This window comes from Suncus etruscus, chromosome 1 (genome assembly GCF_024139225.1).
Source record: "Suncus etruscus isolate mSunEtr1 chromosome 1, mSunEtr1.pri.cur, whole genome shotgun sequence".
Taxonomy (NCBI): domain Eukaryota; kingdom Metazoa; phylum Chordata; class Mammalia; order Eulipotyphla; family Soricidae; genus Suncus; species Suncus etruscus.
The window spans coordinates 177,138,446-177,159,271 of NC_064848.1; the positions used below are offsets into that span (position 1 = coordinate 177,138,446).

A 20,826-nucleotide genomic window follows, 5' to 3' on the forward strand; every position below is an offset into this window, starting at 1 on the left:
CTCTCAGAGCCTTTGATCTCTGCCCCACCCCCAGCCCCAAGATTAGACTGTGATCCAGAAAGCAGCAGCTTTCAAGACTTGTATGAGGCCAGTCTTTTTCTGATCTCTGTAGAACATGGCAGCTTACAAAGTGGTTCATGCTGTCTGCTCACTCCTTTGTGAGGTTCAGATTATGGATACCAGACATATGCTTAACGAGTGGCAGTTGTTGCCAGCGGCCTGGGCGTTGGCTGTTGCTCCCAGAGTTAGGCATTTGCTACCAAAATTTCCCAGCACAAACAGCAGGCACAGGGCAATGCGAAGTCTAAAAGGAAGAGTCTATATTTACCCTTGTAAGTCCAGTGATTGTGCATCTTAGCATCTGTAGGTTTTCCATGATGATCTCTCCAGCCAAAGGACAGAAGGTTTTAGACAAACTCCATTCCACTAGGAAGAGAGAGAGGGGAGAGAGAGGGAAGAACAGAGGGAATGAAAGGGAGAAAGTAAGGAGGAGAAAGGTAGGAGAGAGAAAAGAAGAGGAAAAAAGGCAGAAGGTAAGAGGGAAGGGGGAGAAGTAGCAGGGGAAGAGGGGAAGGAGGGAAAAAGGAATGGGAGAGAGAATGAAATTCAGTCAATTATCAAAAAGTATCATGGAAACTCAATCATCTCAAAACCAGTAAGTTTATCTTTTAAAAATATTTTTGCATCTATTGAATAACCACGGATAAAAGTTAGAAAGTTGCCCATAATTGAGTTTCAGCCTTACAATGTTCAATCACTCATCCCTTCACGAGTGTCCACTTCTTTCCACCAATGTCCTCCATGTCTCTCCATCCTTCAACCTGCATCTATTGCAGTTTTCTTTCATCTTTTTTTCCTTGTAGACATTGTGATCTGCAATACTGTTACTGAGAATTTCTTGTATCACTTTACCTCCTTTCAGTATTATTCTTGTCCAGAGGGATCATTTCCCACTATCACTGTTATTCATAGTGGTCTCTTCTGTGATCTAACCTTCCTCTCCATTGTGGCAAACTTTCTTCCAAGGACCAGTCATCTGGCCTTTATTTCTATTGTGTTTGGCACTATTCTACTACTACGTTTATTTGATAATGCAAATGAGTGTGATCATTCTATGCCTACCTCTCTTCTGGCTAGCATATCTTCACTCAGCATATCTTCCATGCCTATTAATGTATCAGAAAACTTTATGAATTCATTTTTTATAATGGTTTTGTAATATTCCATTGTGTAGATATACTATTACTCCTTACGCATTGGCTTGTTCTTGAGCACTTGGGTTGGGCTGTTTTCAGATTTTGGCTATTATGAAGAAGGTTGCAATTGAGCATATGAGTGCAGATGCTTTTTCTGAATTGTGTTTTGGAACCATTAGGGTACATTCCCAGGAATGGAATTGCTGGGCCATGTGGAAAATGAATTCCTAGTTTTGTGGAGGAATGTCCATATTGTTTTACATAAAGGCTGGACCAATTAATGTTCCCAACAGTAGGGAATACGGCCCCCCCCCCCAATCACATCATGCCAAAACTGGTTGGTTTTGTTCTTTCTGATGAGAACCAGTCTCTTTGGTGTGAAGTGGTCTCTCATTGTTTTTAATTGACATTTGCTGATGATTAGTGATATAGAGCATTTTTTCATGTTCCTTTTCAGCATTTATATTTTTTCTTTGAGGAAATTTCTATTCATCTTGACTTCCCATTTTCTAATGGAGTTGGATATTTTTCTTGTAAAGTTCTACCAGAACTTTATATATTTTTCTTACCTTTATTGGATGAATGATGGGCAAATATTTTGTATTCTGGTCTTTGTTTCCTTTGAAATGCAGAAAATTCTTAACTTAATGCAATCCCATTTGTTTATCTTTGCTTTCATTTGCTTGGTCAGTGGCATTTCATCTTTCAAGATGCCTCTAGTTTCAATATCATAGAGTGATTTGCCAATGCTTCCCTCTATGTATATTATGGCTCTTGTCTAATACTGAGGTTTTAATCCACTTTGATTTGACTTTTATGCATGCATCAGGAAGGCATCTAAGTTCATTTATTTTTTTGCACGTGGCCAACCAGTTTTCTGAAAGCCACTTATTGAAAAAGCTTTCCTTGCTCCAGTATATAATTTTTGCTCCTTAATTGAAGATCAACTGATCATATCCCTGAGACTCTGTTTCTGAATGATTAATTATATTACATTGATTATTGATTACTCTAGTAACATGCTGTTTTAATTACTACTGCTTTGTAGTACAGTGTGAAGTTGGAAAAATGATGCCTCTTATTTTCTTTTTCCAAAAATTACTTGAGCTATTTGTTGTTGTTGTTGGTGGTGGTGGTGGTGATGATTATTGCCCATCTGAATTTTAGAAGTGTCTGATCTATTTCTTTGAAAAAATATCATAGGTATCCTTATAGAGACTGTACTGTATCTTAATAATGCTTTGGGAGTATTGCCATTTTGCTTATGTTAATTCTCCCAATTCATGATCAGAAGATGTTTTTCCATTTCCTATACTCTTTTATTTATATAAGTAGTGTTTTATAGTTTTCTTTGTATACATCTTTTACTTCTTTGGTTAAGATGATTCTTAGGTATTTAAGTCTATTTCATCATTTGCAGATAGGAAAACCATAGAGTTTTCCATGTTAATTTTAAAGGCTGCCATTCTACTATGTAAATATATTAATTATAGGAACATTTTTTGGGAGAGACCTTAGGATCTTATAAATATATTACCATATCATCCATGAATTGAGAGAATTTGACTTTTTCCTATCTGGATGAACTTGATATTTTTTCCTTGTCTTCTTGCTACCACAAGTTCCTCAAGTACTATAATGAATAAAAGTGGTAAGAGTAGGTAATCTTGTTTTGTGCCTTATCTTTGAGGGAATGCTTTAAGTTTTTACCCATTGAGTGAGTATATGCTTGCTGTGGGTCTGCAGTAAATCATATTGACTATTGTTGGAGGATAGCTCCAGAATGTCCTCCTACAGACTACATTGAGAAAAATCCCTTAAATTTCTACTTTATTGAGTTTTTTTAAAATCATGAATAGGTATGTTAAATCATCCTTGCATTTTTAAATGAATTCCACTTGGTAAACAATTTTTCTAATGAGTCGTTGGAGTTGATTTGCTAGTATTTTGTGGATGATCTTTTAATCTGTGTTTATCAGGTTTATCATCTGTAATTCTCTTTATGTGTTTCTGTATACTTTTGGTATTAGGGTAATTCTTGCTTCATAGATACTGTTTGGGGGTGTTTATCTTTCCTCAATTTCCTGAAGAGTCTGAAAATTATTGCAATAGGTCTTCTTTAAATTTTGGAAAGAGCTCACTAGTGAATCCATCTGGACCTGAGTTTTTATTTTTGGGGAGACTTTTGATTATCGTTACCTTTTCATTAATTAAGATAAATTTGTTCAGGTGTTCCACATGTTCTTGATTCAGCTTTGGAAGGTTATATAAGTCCAAAAATTTATACATTTCTTTTAGGTTCTCTAACTTTGTGATATTAGATTTTCAAATTAATCTTTAACGACACATTGGATTTCTACGATATCTGTTGTTACGTTCAATTTTGAACATCAATTTTGAATTGTATTTTTCAAAGAACTAGCTTTGATTCTTTAATCTTTTGGATTGCCTTCTTAAAAATATTTTAATACATTAATTTCTGTTCCACATTTTATTATTTTTTTATCCTCCTGGCTGCTTTGGGCTCTCTTTGTTGGTTATTTTCAAATTTCTTAAGTCACTCAGTCAAATTATTTATGAGGACTCTTCTTCATTTCTCATGAATTCTTGCAAAGCTATAAACTTTCCTCTAAAGACCACTTTTGCTGTGTCCCACAAGTTCTTTTAGGAGATATCCTGATTCTTGTTTGTATCTAGGAGTTTTTTTTAAAAGTTTTTATTAGTAAGCTGTTAATTTAAAAGTGTTTAAGTTATTTATCCATTAAGTTTTTGTGAATAACTTATATTACAGTGCATCATGATCTAAGAAGATTGTTGATACAATTTATACTATTTTGATTTTATGGAAGCATGTTTTGTACCCCAGCATATGGCTATATTAGAGAATGTCCCATATGCTTTGGAAAAAAACATATACTCAGATTTTGGGGGATGAAAAACCCTATATATATCTACATCTATCTATCTATCTATCTATCTATCTATCTATCTATCTATCTATCTATCTATCTATCTATCTATCTATCTATCTATCTATCTGTCTGTCTATACTAAGCTTCCTTCTACCCTTTCTTAATCTATCTACAGGTGATAAAGTAGTATTGAAATCTCTAATTATTATTGTGCTGCTATCTATGTCTCAAGTCTATTAGCAGCTGTTTTAATTTTTCTTAGTATATTTTTTATTTATTTGAACATCTTGATTACAAATATGATTGTGATTAGGTTTCAGTCATGTAAAGAACCCCTTCACCAGTGTAACATTCCCACCATCAATGTCCAAAATCTCCCTCCATCCCACCCCACCCCACCTGTACTCCAGACAGGTTTTCCAGTTCCCTCATTCACATGATTATGGTAGTTCTCTGTGTAGTTATTTCTATAGCGTATTCACCACTCTTTGTGGTGAGCTTCATGAAGTGAGCTGGTGTTCCAGCCCTCCTCTCATTGTCTCTGAGGATTGTTACAAAAGTGACCTTTATTTTTCTTAAAACCCATAGATGAGTGAGACTACTCTGCATTTCTCTCTCTCCCTCTGACTTATTTTTCTCAGCATGATAGATTCCATGTACATCCATGTATAGTAAAATTTCATGACTTCATCTCTTCTGACAGCTGCATAATATTCCATTGTGTATATGTACCATAGTTTCTTTAGCCATTCATTTGTTGAAGGGCATCTTGGTTGTTTCCAGAGCCTGGCTATTGTGAATAGTGCTGCAATAAACATAGGTGTGAGGAAGGGGTTTTTGTATTGTATTCTTGTGTTCCTAGGGTATATTCCTAGGAGTGGTATAGCTGGATCGTATGGGAACTCAATTTCTAGTTTTTGGAGGAATCTCCATATTGCTTTCCATAGAGGTTGGACTAGACAGCATTCCCACCAGCAGTGGGTAAGAGTTAAATTTTTTCTGGTTCATAATTAGCTATGTATATATACTTTGAAGTACATTTTTTTCTAATGTTCATATCTAGAAAATTAAGAAAAGACCCTCTTTGTCTCTTATAAACTTTTTAAGCCTGAAGTCTTCTTGATCATTAAGGAAAGATCTTCTCCATCTCTTATAAACCTTTTGAACCAAAAGTCTACTTTGATCATTAAAAATGACCCTCTTTGTCTTTTATATAACCTTTTAAAGACTGAAGCCTATGCTGTCTGATATTAATATGGCCACCATGATAGAGTTGTTCACTTGAAGAATTATCTTCTAACCTTTGTGTTCTGACCATTCAAATGTGTTTTTTCTTTTGCAGGCAGCAGAATATTGGATATAATTTTTCAATCCATTTAGCCACTCTGTGTCTCTTATTGGTGGTTTTAGACCACTGAGAGGAATTATGGTCAGGAGTTTTGTATCATTTTTCTTGAGAAATTTGGTATGTTTCTGATGTTTTCCTTGCTTTAAAGTAGGCCTTTAAGTTCTTTTGAAGTGGTATAGCACAGCAGGTAGACTACTGACATTACAGGTGGTTGACTTAGTACTATGCCTGCTCCTCAGATGATTTCTCTAGACTACCAGGAGTGATACTAGAATACAGAGTCAGAAGTAGACCCAGGGCCACAGCTAAGTGTAGCCCTCACACATCAAAAAATAAAGTTGGATTCAAGTCTTAAGTTCCTGAGCTGTTGTTTATCTGTGAGGTTGAGTATTATTTCTTCAAATCTGAATGATGTGGCTGAATATAGTATTCTTGGTGAAGAATTTATTTCATTGAGTTTTCTTTCACTGTACTCCTCTATTGCCTTTGAACCTGGAGGGTCTTATTTGAATGAACTTCTATACATTGTAAGGATGCTCCTTTGTATGTAATTTTCTTTTTTGATCTTGGTGCTTTCTGAATTCTCTCTATGGTTTTCATTAGTCTGATTAGGCTGTGGCTTGGAGTCTTTATTTTGTATCTCTTTAGCTGGTACCCTTTGGGTCCCCTGGTTCTGAGTACTTTTATTCTTTAACTCTGGGAATTTCTCAGCAATGATGTGTTTGACTCTTGTTTCCTCATTAGGGTCATCTTTCTGGTCCACTAGGATTCTTAAGTAGTGGTTCTTTTGGAATTTATCCTACAGTTCTCTTTTCTGCTTTTTATTTATTTATTTTGAGTCTTTTTTCTACCTTCTGACCAGAGTTTTCTGCATCTCATCTTGGAGCTTTGTTTTCAGCTTCTACTACTCTGCTACTGAGGTTTTCTAGTGTGCTTTTCATTTCACTTACCAAATTCTTTAGTTCTGTTCATTTCTGCCTATAGTTTTCTAATTCCTTTTTTTTTTGTTTTTTTGTTTTTTTGGGCCACACTCATTTGATGCTCAGAGGTTACTCCTGGCTAAGCACTCAGAAATTGCCCCTGGATTGGGGGGACCATATGGGATGCCAGGGGATCAAACTGCGATCCTTCCTTGGCTAGTACTTGCAAGGCAGACACCTTACCTCTAGCGCCACCTCGCTAGCTCCAGTTTTCTAATTCCTTATCTTATATCTTCTTGTGTTTTACTAGCTATATGTTTATTTGTTTCTTGGAGCTCCATAAACATATTCAACATTCTTCTCTAAAGTCTATATTAGGGAGGTTACTTAGGTATTTTACTTGTTGGATCTTCAGGAATATGATCTTTGTTCTCTAAGTGTGATGTTTTATGTTGCTTTCCCAGTGTAACTTTTGAAGTCTGGAGGTGTATTTGTGTGTTGTTGTGTGAATAAGTGAGAAGAGTCAGGATGTCAGTGAGATATAGAGAGGTAAAGAAATATGCGGCCATTAATGTGGCTGCACACTTTACAGGTCCTTATCTGGGGGCAATATAGCATATTCTAAGTGCAGCTTCCCAGATACTTCCTAGATGCTTTATAAGATTATCTTTTTGATAATATGGCACGGCTTAATTCTCTCTTTGGAGTGAGAATTAAGTTTGCTTTCTAAAATATGGACAAAGATATTTAATAGTGATAATTGTGTCTAAAACATGCATTTATTAAACTATACCTAAAATACTTGTATACATATACCCTTGTTCATGCAAATGGATGTAAATATTTAATTGTATAGATAAGACAAATTGGATAATGGATGTGAGAACTAAAGAGGATGTTAGCACCTTACCTCTCTATTTACTCCTCAAGTTGGCTTCCACATTCTACTGAAAGTGACACTCTTATCTCTGACCAAAATATTTTGCATCTCTTATGTCACTGACACCTCCATCAGCAAGAATCTCTTTTTCTCTACTGGCTTGTAAGCGGCTTCCTTGTCTTCCCATCTCCCTAATACCTACTTTTAGAATTTTCCATTTCTTTTCAACCCTGGGTTCTGGCATATGTGATTGATTTTTTTTATCTCCAAAGTAAATATTAATTCACTATAAAAATCATTGAAGTTCTAATATCCAAGGTATTAAAGATTCCATCTTACCATGAGACCATGTTTTTAGTATTTGTTAAAAAACCCTGGTCATGTGAGATAAATTGTGAATTCTCAAAAATAAGTGTTTGATTGCCAATTTATACATGGAGAAATATAAGATCTGATGCCTAAAAGGGTGAAGTCAATTAGTGAATATAAAAAAAAATGTGCACATTTTAAAAATTCACGATGACACATTGTAGGTATTTTTAAAAAAAAAAACAGCTTTACTTTGGTACTAGGGTTTAAGTAATTGTTACTATAATTTTTATAATTTTTATAGATACATCATTTTATCACCGTAACCACCACCAAAGAATCCACTTCCCTTTCCCAGTGTCCAAAGTATACATCCTCCCACTCCCACCAGTTCTATAGAAAAAACTTCAGTTCTGATGATTTTGATTATTTGTTATTCCCTTTCTATGTTTCTTATTACAATACACATTTTGGATAGAACTCTTTTTTTTTTTTAATATTTGGAGGTAGTAAATCTACATACATTTAGATGACTACTGTAATTCAACAAACTGGAATTCAATAAAATAGTAAATCAATGATACACTGATAAAGTAAAAACCTTTTTCCAAAAATTACTTTTATAACTATCAGATTAAAAATTAGGATTATGAATGATTCTGTGCAAATACATTTTGAGATTTACATGCAATTCATAAATCTTACAAATGTAAAACTAGTAAGAGTGAAGAGAGTTAAATAAAATGTTAAGGGAGAAATCTGAATAGGCCTATTGAGGCATAAAAGTATATTTTATACTTAATATTCCCTAGGAAAGGGAATATTGACTTTATGTTAGACAATATTAAACATAGATTACATTATAATATAATGTTATAAGCCCTCTTGTATCTCAGTGCCTATATTTCTCAACTCTAAGAAAATCTTATTGTGATTTCTTAAACTATTGTTTCTGCTTCTTCTATCTCCTTGCCATACTTTCTAGGTTCTTACTGGTATCTACTCTCCAGCTTTAAGAAGTTCCTGGATAGGGCCAGACCAACAGAACAGTGGGTAGGGCATTTGCTTTACATGCAGCTGACCTGGGTTCAATCCCCAGTATACCTGACAATCCCCAAAACCTGCCAGGGGAGGGGAGTGATATCTGAGCACAGAGCCAGGAGTAACCAGAGTGCTGTTGGGTGTGGCCTCAAACAAACAATAAAAGAAGTTCATTGAAGGCTTAAATTGTGGGTCCTTTTTAATCCACGTCTTTGCCCCAAGATGTGGTATTATTTACTTTTATGGCTACGACAGTGACTTCCAAATTCACAATTCTAGGTCTAACTCCCTCTGGAACTCTAACTTTTTGCAAATATCCATCTGAATATGTTCTAAACACTTCTCTTTGTCAGGATATTTCTCCTTTTATTTTCTTTTTTATTCTTCTCATTTAAGCACTTCGTGTACTAATCACTACAGCCCCAATATCAGATCATCACTCTTACCTCCTTCTACCAGTGTTCCCAGCCCATATCATGTCACTACGACCCCTGCCTGCCATTATAACAGGCATATTTCCTAGACTTATTTTTAATTCTTCTGATTATATAAGTTTAGAATTTATTTGAAGAAAACCTGGAAAACAGGAAAAAATCAAAATGACACAGAATCCTCTCACATAAAAGTAAGAACTGTAATATAGTCCCACACAGACTGCACATATAATTTTTGTCTTGCATTTTACTTGGCCCTAAATATTTCTCCACAGCCTTACATTTTTTTGGTTAACATTCTTTTTAATGGTCATTCAATATTCAGACTTATTGATGTGTCTTGACTTTTTTTTTTTTAGCTATTTCTCTTATTACTTCTTTTTTTTTTTTTTTTTTTTTTTGGTTTTTGGGCCACACCCAGTAACGCTCAGGGGTTACTCCTGGCTATGTGCTCAGAAGTTGCTCCTGGCTTGGGGGACCATATGGGACACCGGGGGATCGAACCGCGGTCCGTCCAAGGCTAGCGCAGGCAAGGCAGGCACCTTACCTTTAGCGCCACCGCCCGGCCCTCTTATTACTTCTAACGTAGTTTGGTTTTGATTTTCTACTACGATAAATAATATTGCAGAAATGGAACATAATTTTCTGTCTGACTTCTGATGGTGTGCTCAGATTTCTTTTTATTCATTTTTAAATTTTTTCTTTTTATTTAAATACTGTGGTTAAATTTTATTTTATATAAATACCGTGATTGTTCATGATTGAGATTCAATCTTACAACGTACTCCACCCTTCACCAATGAACATTTCCTACTTCCAATGTTCCCAGTTTCCCTTCATTCTCCCTATTGGTTGCCTCTGGGGAAGACATTTTACTCCTCTCTCATTCTACTCTCCTTATTTTTTCCTTTTAGACACTGTGATTTGAACTATTATCAATGAAGGCATTATATCCATGTCATTTTATCTCCATTCAGCACCTAGATCTTGTCCAGAGTGATCAGTTCCAACAATCATTGTCTTGGTGGTCCCTTCTCTACCCTAAACGTACTGCTGCTCCACTATTTGTGGCAAGCTTCCTACCATAGACTGATTCTCCTAGCCCTGGTCTCTATTATCTCGGGATATTATTACCATACTAGCTTTTCCCCCCTTATAGCCCACAAATGAGCAAAATCTTCTTTATGTTCTACAGCAGGTTTTTTTTTTAATAATAAGCACCAAAATAGATTTTCTTTTAAACATAGAGAGAACATTCTTTTCTATGAATCTTCTCCAGGCTCTAGTCTTTCGACAATCTCAAGAATATTATAAAACTTTAATTAGAATCAAATTATTAAGGTTAGATATTAATCTAAATTTAGGTCTCTACCTTTCAAAATAATATAGTACATTGAAATTTTGATGTTTTATATATTATATGCATAATTTCTTCCTGAAGGATTTTATTCTGACTATAAATTACTGGTTTAAAAAAAACCAAGGGGCCAGAGAAATAGCATGGAGGTTAGGCATTTGCCTTGCATGCAGAAGGACGGTGGTTTGAATCCCGGCATTCCATATGGTCCCCCGAGCCTGCCAGGAGTGATTTCTGAGCATAGAGCCAGGAGTAACCCCTGAGTGCTGCCAGATGTGACCCAAAAACTAAAAAAAAAAAAAAAACCCAAACAAAAAACAAACAAACAAAAAACAAAAAACAAATCTGGGGCCGGAGAGATAGCATGGAGATAAGGCACTTGCCTCTCATGCAGGCGGTCGGTGGTTCAAATCCCAGCATCCCATATGGTTCCCTGAGCCTGCCAGGAGCGATTTCTGAGCAAAGAGCCAGAAGTAACCCCTGAGTACTGCCGGGTGTGACCCAAAAACCAAAAACCAAAACCAAAACCAAAAAAAACTAAATCCTTAAAAATAGAATTGAAGAATAAGGATAATAAACAAAGAATAATGTTGCATATAATTCTATCTTAGAGCAAAATAAGAATGACTAAAGAAAAATACATTGAGAGCATTCACATGAAAAGCAGTAGATATGCAAGGACATCCAGAAAAAGCAGAAAATAAAAAAATTCTGTAAAACAAAATACCCCTGCTTGTCAGACAGGTCAGAAAGTGGTCTGGTAGAGTTCCTGGCTGTAAACTGAAAATCAGAACTTCTTTGATTCAAGGAGATTTCCCAAAGGGAGTGTACTAGGGATTAGTGGAGACAATATCAGATTTTTGGTACATGTGTTTCCTGGGTCCACGAACATAATCTCTAAATACACATCTTGCACATATCTCTTCTCGAGCTGTGGAATTTCATGCTGGTTTGTGTACCAATGCTATTTCCACCTCTGGAAAAGCCCAGGTTTTATCTTGAGTGTGTTACTCTCTTTTATTTTCTCCCTTCCCTTCCTCAGAGACTTTAAAAAAAAAAAGCCTGTTTTTATTTAAAAACAGACAAACAAACAAACAAACAAACAAAAAACCCATACCTGATTTGGGGGCAAAGAATTGACCAAACAACGTACAAAGATAAAGTGTTGAAAATTTCTGAAGAAAACCTTTTTTTAAAGGTTTTAAAGATTTTTAAAGTCCAACCTTATGGAAAACAATATGGACATTTCTCAAAAAACTGGAAATTGAGCTCCCATACTTTCCAGCTATACAACTCCTATGAATATACCCTAGAAACACAAAAATACAATTAAAAAATTTGTTCCTCACAACAATATTCATTGCAGCGCTATTTATAATGGCCAGACTTTGGAAACAACCAAGATGCCCTTCAACAGATGAATGGCTAAAGAAACTGTGGTATATTTACACAATGGAATATTATGCAGCCGTCAGGAGAGATGAAGTCATAAAATTTTCCTATACATAGATGTACATGGAATCTATTATGTTGAGTGAAATAAGTCAGAGGGAGAGAGATAGACACAGAACAGTATCACTCATCTATGGGTTTTAAGAAAAATAAAAGACATTTTTGTAATAATTCTCAGAGACAATAGAGATGAGGGCTGGGAGGTCCAGCTCACAATATGAAGCTCACCAGAAAGAGTGGCGAGTGCAGTTAGAGAAATAACTACACTGACAACTAACATAACAATTTGAATGAATAAGGGAAGTAGAAAGCCTGTCTCAAATACAGGCGAAGAGGGCGGGTAAGGAGGTGGGAGATTTGGGGCATTGGTGATGGTAATGTCGCACTGGTGAAGGTGGGGTGTTCTTTATATGTCTGAAACCCAACTACAATTATGTTTGTAATCAAATTATATAAATAAAGACATTAAAAAAAGAATTTTGTAAAAGATTAAAGCAATAACCAAGAACAAAAAATAAAATAAATGTAATCTTTTATTGAAATAATTGTGATTTGGGGCTGGTGAAGTGGTGCTAGAGGAAAGGTGTCTGCCTTGCAAGTGCTAGCCAAAAAAGGACCGTGGTTCGATCCCCCGGCATCCCATATGGTTCCCCTAAGCCAGGGGCAATTTCTGAGCGCTTAGCCAGGAGTAACCCCTGAGCATCAAATGGGCGTGGCCCCCCAAAAAAAGAAATAATTGTGATTTACAAAGTTCTTCATAGTTGGATTGTAAAGTGAATTCATTCTCCCTTGGAAGTTTATAGGACAGATTAATTTTAAGTATTTAAGTTTTACTAAACTTCACAGTATCAACTATCAATAAATAAATAATTTACTGTTTAAAAGCATATATTTAAAAATTTATGTAATTTAAAAAAATATATATTAAAATATATAATATACATTTATATATTATATATATTTATATTATATATTATATTATATTATTATATAATATATAATATATATTATATATTATAAATATATATTTATATATTTAAAAATTAATGTAATTTAAAAATCTATGTAAACATCATGGTCACAAAATTGTTCATGGTTGAGTTTCAGTCATAGAATGTATACCACCTTCACCAGTGCATATTTCCTGCCACCAATGTCCTTAGTTTCCTTCCACTTCCTCTCCCCTGCCTGCCTCTGGGGAGGGCATTTTACTTCTCCTCTATCCTTTTCTCTCTTCTTTTTGACACTGTGGTTTGCACTATTGTTAATGAAGGGGTGCCATGCACTTTATTCCCTTTCAGCACCCAGTCCTTGTCTAGAGTGATCAATTCCAACTATTATTGTCACAGTGAACCCTTCTCTACTCTAACTGCACTCATTGAGGCTCTTTGTGGCAAGCTTTACACCGTGGACTGGTACTTCTAATCCTCATCTCTATTGTCTCTGGATATTATTACCATGCTACTTTTGATAAAAAAAATACATTTAATTAAAAATTAAATTTTAACTTAAATTTAATTTTTAAAATTAAAACACAAACAGGTGTTTGTGTTTCTTAAAATTTGGCTCGGTCTCAAGCAATGCTATATTATATTGATATAAAGTAACTATAAATTATTTAGGGTTATGCTCTGTTACATTAACAGATCTTTATTTTTTTTTTAAATCTAAGCTCTAGAAATAAACAGTTGGACAGGGGAGTTCTAGTTGACTATCACTGGTCTCCTGATGACAGTTTCATAAAGCACAGGTCATAAACATTTTAAGTAAAAAGAGCTTCTGAGGATTTGGCCTTGTCTTTAGTGTGAGGAGAAAAGTCAAAATGTCACCATATCAGTGACAAGAGTAGAAATTTATGACTCCATGTGCTAGGTAGGGTGCACAAGCAAAGAACATAGTCTGAAGCTCAGGCAAGTCTTCTGATGTGACTGCATGATTAAAATATCATTTGTTTAGCGGGCATCAATCAAGCTCCAGGCCAGCTTATTGAGAAGCTAAAAACAATATACAAAAATAAGGCATAAAAAGTAATATTGAAGTAATACTTAATCTCCATACGATTGTTTTTTAAAAGCACCTATTACTTAGGGTTCTCCCTAATGTTTAAAAAAATGTTTCAAAGACCAGAGTTGATTCATCATGCCTATACATTAAGGATACTGTAAAAATTAGACTCTTGCCTCTTACTCAGGCTTTATCAAAAATACTTTACTCTTGGACCTTATCAACACTTGACCTGAGATCCATTGCTTATGATGTGTTGTTGTTATGCTCTCCTCTAATCTCCAAGCTTCATTTTCAGTTAAGCAAGCCTGAAACAAAATCCCTTCCTTTCCACAATTTTCCCTCATTTTGTAAAAGAAGCTCTTTTGCCAGTTTCCCCAAAGCTAATTTTTTGTTTGTTTGTTTTTTGGGCCACACCCGGGTGTGCTCAGGGCTTACTCATGGCTCTGCACCCAGGGATGACTTCTGGCGGGCACTAGGGACCACATGGGGTGTCTTAACTGCTGCATTATCTCTTCAATGCCAGAAATTTTAATATATCTCTAGCATTGTGTTTATTTATGTTTTCTTTTTAAGAGAGAGATTTCTCTTTTCTATTCTCTGTAAAATCTTTGCAGGCAAAGATCATACTGGCTTAATACTTGTTTCCAAAATTCCTATCATAGCACCTGGTATAGTGTAGGTGACTTTAGAAATGTTAAGTGAATTAAGTACCTGCAATTTTGGAATGTTGATACTCTAAGGTAGACAGACATTTGATGCTGGCACATCAAGAATAAGAAAATATTCTGTTATAACTGAAAAGTCATCAAAACAAGAATAGAAGCTGCTTGAGCTGCACAGTTGAAATGGAAATTAACTCCTGGTCTCCAGATTTTCAGCATCTCAGACTCTTAACTAACCTATATATCTCCCCTCTTAAAAAAAAAAAAAGCTTATTTCCTATTCACTATCAGCACTTCTATGGAACCAAAACAGCCCTCTGACTAGCCACACTCACCCTGGCGCCTTAGCTAATGAATGGAATTTGGCTAGACTGCCTAGCCCAGCACCCGCACATTATGAAATCTTCCCCTGATCCATCTAATTGTTCAGTTTCTAACCTTTCAGGCCAACCATAGCACAAGTGGAAGAATGTGGGAGAGAGGGATGTGCCATGAAACCCCAAGAGAGATCAAATACGGTTATTTCTAGAGATGAGAAGATGAGTCTTGCTGAAGCATGAACCCGCACAACACTTGTGGGTTTTAAATTGGGAACTGACGTGAAAACTCTGGATCTGGGAATCCTGTTTAGCTCTGGCAAAGTACAAGGTTGGAGCTGCTTACATTTTTTTTTTTTTAATTCCCTTGGTAGTCCTAGGATCAGGGGCATGCATTGCTTTCAAACAAAAATCTTTATTGTTTTCATAGCACACAGTCTTCCAGTTAATTAGAAAAACATTTTTCCCAAATTAAATTTCCCTAGAAAAACAATGATTTAAATTAAGGGCAAACTTCCTCCTCCCTTTTCTTTTGGTCACTAGTAAAGCCATCCTGCACCCACAACTTCTAGAACATTAAAAGCCAAGTTGGAATTGGAAGACTATATTAATTTATTTCTTGTCTGATTCTGCCACCCATAAATATAAACTGTACTTATCAGCACATGCTGTCTCCTGTCACAGTTTGTATGACCTATGTCAAGCTATGTACACAAACAGAAAACAGGGGGTCTGAATATTGGGAGTTTCAGAGCACATAAACACTACAAGTTATCCCCCCCAAAAGGGAACTCTATATCTGATCCATTTGCTTTTTTATTCTTTCCTCTGGATTTCACTCTATGTTCACTTTATTATTGCTCTTACTGAAATTTATCCTAACTCTTGATACTCTTGATTTTTTTAAATAAAAAGAATTATACACCCTCTATTTTTTTTTTTGTAATTCTTATTCTTATGAACAGTTCTTTCTTTTTCCAAGCTGAATACCCAGGGAGTGTTTATTGTCTGCCTGTCAGTCTTCTAGCAGCCTAGTAGTTGTCAGCCCACTGTATCCAGTGAGACTCCAGCAGCTTTCCTTTGTCACTGTAACAGACCTTCAAACAAATTGTCCTTCAGTGATTTTTTTCAATTTGGTGGTGAAGAACTCTGAATAACCTGTACTAGGGCAGCTATGGCAAAGTGATGTAATCTCTAAGCCTCAGATCACACAGATATCACTTCCCCCCTTTACTGTTTCTTTTATTTATAAAACATCTTTCTTTAGTAGGTTCACCTGATACTTTTCCTAGAATATTAAATGAAGAATTGGGAAAGTTTCCATTTATTTTTTGTTTGTTTTTAACTCACAAGACGGTGTGCAAAACTCTACTTGTCACTTCACGTTATAGATTAGGTATAATAGAGACAATAAGAGTTCATACAAATTGGAAGATGGAGAAATTTAGGGCTTCACCCCAATCCACGTTTGGATGGGAAAAATGCAGTGGGATGCTAGAGTTGACCAATATGGCTCATGAGGACTGGTGGTTAAAATAACAAGAATTTGTAAGTTGGTGGCTAAATATTATTGTTAAAAATTAAATTGTAGGGACCAATGTGATAGCTCAGAGACCACAGGTGCATGCCTTACATATTCTATGGTAGAACCCCATTACCACATGTTCCCCTAATCATCTCTGGGTATAGTAGTCTTAGTAGCACCTGAGCACTGCTGGAGTGGCCCTGATGTCCTCTAGCACTGCCAGGCTGAGTAGTATGGCATCACTATTGGCTGATGGGAAAGTATAATGACATGGAACTCCACATCTCTCTCTGGCTATTCAGTAGCATCACATTGGTAGCCTGAACTTGACCAGGATGAAAATATTTACATCACAGAAACTAGCAAATGCTATATTAAATGATGTTTTATTTCGTGGGATGACTAAACTATTTATCAGCAACTATAGTTCCATAAACCAATTCTGTCTAAGTTTCAGTTTTCTGGAAGTTATATTTTTAGATGACTGGAAAAACACACACAGACAGACACATCATCTTATGTGCATGCACACACAATATGCATGTAAACTCACATGTAAACACACAAAGAATCTGTAATAGATGCCATAGCTAGCCCAAAGCCTAATATATTTAAACTCTGACTTTTTACAGAAAAAATAATCAATAATATAAATGGAATAAAAAGTTCTCTGACTTTTATGTTGTGACCAGCACACAAATATTGAGGAAATCTTATTTCAAAAATTGAAAACTATTACCTACCTAATTCAACAAAGAAATCACTGTCATTACTGATAAAAGAAGTAAAATGTTAACATCAGTCTTTGTTGATTTTTTATTTTCTTAAAGTAAATAAAAACATCAATGAATACATGCATAAGAACTGCAGTCATTGTGTTTTTAGGGTACATCCCTAGTTGTGGTATTGCTAGATCATGTGGGAACTCAATTTCCAGGTTGTTGAGGAATCTCCATACTGTTTTCCAAAAAGGCAGGACTAGATGGTATTCCCACCAACAGTGAATGAGAGTTCTTTTCTCCCCACACCCCCACCAGCACTGATTGTTCTTGTTCTTTGTGATGTGTGCCAGTCTCTGTGGCATAAAGTGGTACCTCATTGTTATTTTGAGTTGCACATTCCTGATGATTAGTGATGTGGAGCACTTTTCATGTGCCTTTTGACCATCTGTATTTCTTCTTTGATGAAGTGTCTGTTCATTTCTTCTCCCCATTTTTTGATGGGATTAGATGTTTTTTTCTTGTTAAGTTCTGTCAGTACCTTGTATATCTTAGATATTAGCCCCTTATCTGATGGATATTGGGTGAATAGCTTTTCCCGTTCTGTGGGTGGCCTAAGTATCCTAGTCACTGTTTCCTTTGAGGTGCAGAAGCGTCTCAGTTTAATGTAGTCCTATTTGTTTATCTCTGCTTTCACTTGTTTGAACAGTGGTGTTTCTTCCTTCAAGATGCCTTTAGTATCAATGTCATGGAGTGCTTTACCTACATGTTTTTTTTTATATATTTTATGGTTTCAGGTCTGATATCTAGTTCTTTATTCCATTTGGATTTGACCTTTGTGCATGATGTTAGATGGAGGTCCAAGTTCACCTTTTTGCATGTAGCCGACCAGTTGCAGGCATATTTACAATTGCCAGAATCTGGAAACACCCCAGATATCGACAACAGATGAGTGGTTAAAGAAACTGTGATACATATACATAATGAAACACTATGCTGCTGTCGGGAAAAATGAAGTCATGAAACTTTCCTATATATGAATGAACATGGAAACTACAATACTGAGTAAAATGAGTCAGAGAGAGAGAGAGATTTCCAATACTGAGTAAAATGAGTCAGAGAGAGAGAGAGAGAGAGAGAGAGAGAGAGAGAGAGAGAGAGAGAGAAATAGACACTTAATAGTCTCATTCATCTGTGAGGTTTAAAAAAATAAAAGACAGTAGGGTAATAATACCCAGACACAAGAGAGTTGAGGTTTGGAAAGACCAGCCTGTGATATGAAGCTTACCACAAAAAATGATGAGTGCAGTTAGAGAAATAACTACACTAACAACTATCATGATAATGGTAGTGAGTGAGAAAATTTAATCCCTGTCTTGAAGACAGGCAGGGTGTGGGGGAGAAGGGAGTTGGGGGCATTGATGGTGGGAAAGTTTCACTGGTGAAGGGGGGTGCATGTTTTATAACTGATACCCAACTACAAACATGTTTGTAACCATGGTGCTTAAATAAAAATATAACATAAAATAAAAGGAAAAAACTACATTTATTTGTTCACTGCAGTGACAGACTGACGTCAGATTCAAGCATTTGATTGAAAGAAAAGCATTCTGGGAGAACCAAGAAAGCTGTTTAACTATTATGATTGCTCATATTAATAAGTAGGGATGCATTCTGAATAGGAGTTTGTAGTTTATGACAGGTATAGATATGTCATGCAAAATTCTTGTAATCTGTACCCAAAGCAAGAATGAGTTACATAAGCCCCTTTAGGAGTCAGGAGTGGTGCAGTGAAGAAATCTGGGGCAGAAATTCAGTTAGCAAACAGTCACCATCTGGGAGGTCTTCCTGGTGGCCAGGCCCAAGGCACTGGGCAGTACAGGTGTCCAGGCCCTCTGCGTCAGTTCTTCTTGCACAAGCCAAGACTAGTCCAGAAACTGGCACAGGACACAGTCTACACAGGGTGGCCGCCCATGAACTTGATTACAATAAGGATGGCAGAGTCAGGAGCTAACCAACAGAAACCTAAATGGGGACCTATGTATGGCAAGGCACACCAGTTTAGTTCTCCTGAGGGCCTGAAAGAGTGCCAAGCCAATGTGGGATTATTGGGCTTCATTATTATTAGTATAGTCTTAAAATTATAATTTCATTTATATTTTACTCTTAAGCATAACTATTATATTTTATTTCATGATTTTCTAAGTTTTGTGAATGGTTACTTTTAGGACACTGTGGATCGTTAATTCATACAAATGCCTGGCCTTTCCTTTTCTTTGGACTACTGCCATTATCTTGAACTATGAAATGGGCAGAAATATTTCCATTTGTGTTACACTTCTTTTTAAGAGATACTGACCAGATGATGTTTTTGGTTCAGTAAAGAAGTACAGGCTTTTCAAAGACTGAAATGGATCTAGAACTTGGACTGGAGACCTGAAGGTTGGCTCTGAAACCCTGTCACTCTTCTTCAGAGAATGGGCAATGCCTGATACTACTTCTCCTGGGATGCAAAGATTTTTGCTTTGTTTCTATTAGGAGTGATATTCTTCTTATCTGTAGGGAGAGTGTGCTGGAAAGCTGTAATAATTCTAAAAGCTACAAGGCAGAGAAGCACAGAATCAGCTGTCTGATTCACACACAAATATGCAAAATATGAGGCCAAGTTACAACTTTCTGAATTCTCTTGGGCCCTTATGGAATCAAAACAACCAGCCACAGGGGCAAAAGCAAAAATATCATGATTTTTGTGCCAGTAAAGGAATCTTCATTCAGAAAAGGGAACCCTACTTGGCTTTTTCTTCACTACCTTTTCAGCTATTTTAAATATTTCCCTCATTCTGACTTTAACAAATGAAAACTCTTTGAGGACAGGACTCATGCCATAGTGATTTTTGGCTACCTATTCTATTACCTATTCTTTTTTTTTTTTGTATAAAGTAGTTGCTGAGATCAAACAGATATGATTTATTTGTGGACAGCAATAAGGGGGGGCAATCTTCATTGTTCTGTTTCATCCCCTTTAATCTGCAAACTTAAGACTCCTTAGCTCAACACTTCACTTAATTTCTGAGCTCTAATTTGTATTGCACTAATCCTTATGTTTGCTCTGTGTTTTGGGAAGAAAAACTTATAATAAAAATATGCCTACAATTATATCTGTCTTACCTGATAATTTATTCATTTAATTCTCATAAATCTCTTCAAGATAGGCTATACTATTCATTTAATAATTCAACCTATTTAATATATATCAGAATTGGTAAGTAGTCATTAGATCTGCAGGATGTCAAATCTCACCTACAACTTATGAATGCTGGGATAAAATCTTTAACCCTTGACTGGCTTAAAATACCATTAATGGCTTATGGTAGATTGCTTCTACTATATTGAGAAAAGTTCCTTTTATTTCCATCTTGATGAGAGTTTTTATTGAGAATGGGTGCTGGACCTTATCAAATGCCTTCTCTGCATTTATTGATATGATCATATGGTTTTTATTTTTCTTTTTATTGATATGGTGTATTAAGTTGGTTGATTTACATATGTTAAACCATCCTTGCATTCCTGGGATGAAACCTACTTGGTTGTGGTGAATGACCTTCTTGATGAGGCATTGGATCTTGTTTGCCAGAATTTTGTTGAGGATCTTTGCATTTGTGTATCTGTGTTCATCAGGGTTATTGGTCTGTAATTCTCTTTTTTTGCAGCATCTCTGTATGGTTTTGGTATCAAGTGATGTTAGAT

At 35.8% G+C, this 20,826-nt stretch overlaps 1 protein-coding gene across 1 annotated transcript in view; it reads right to left on the reverse strand.

Moving 5' to 3' along the window:
• Positions 1-20,826, reverse strand: part of ANKFN1 (ankyrin repeat and fibronectin type III domain containing 1) — a 203,420-nt gene that overhangs the window by 87,885 nt on the left and 94,709 nt on the right. Inside the window, exon 6 of the mRNA XM_049772771.1 lies at positions 329-426. Within this exon, the coding sequence (XP_049628728.1) occupies positions 329-426 (98 nt within the window). The remainder of the gene's footprint in view (positions 1-328; positions 427-20,826) is intronic.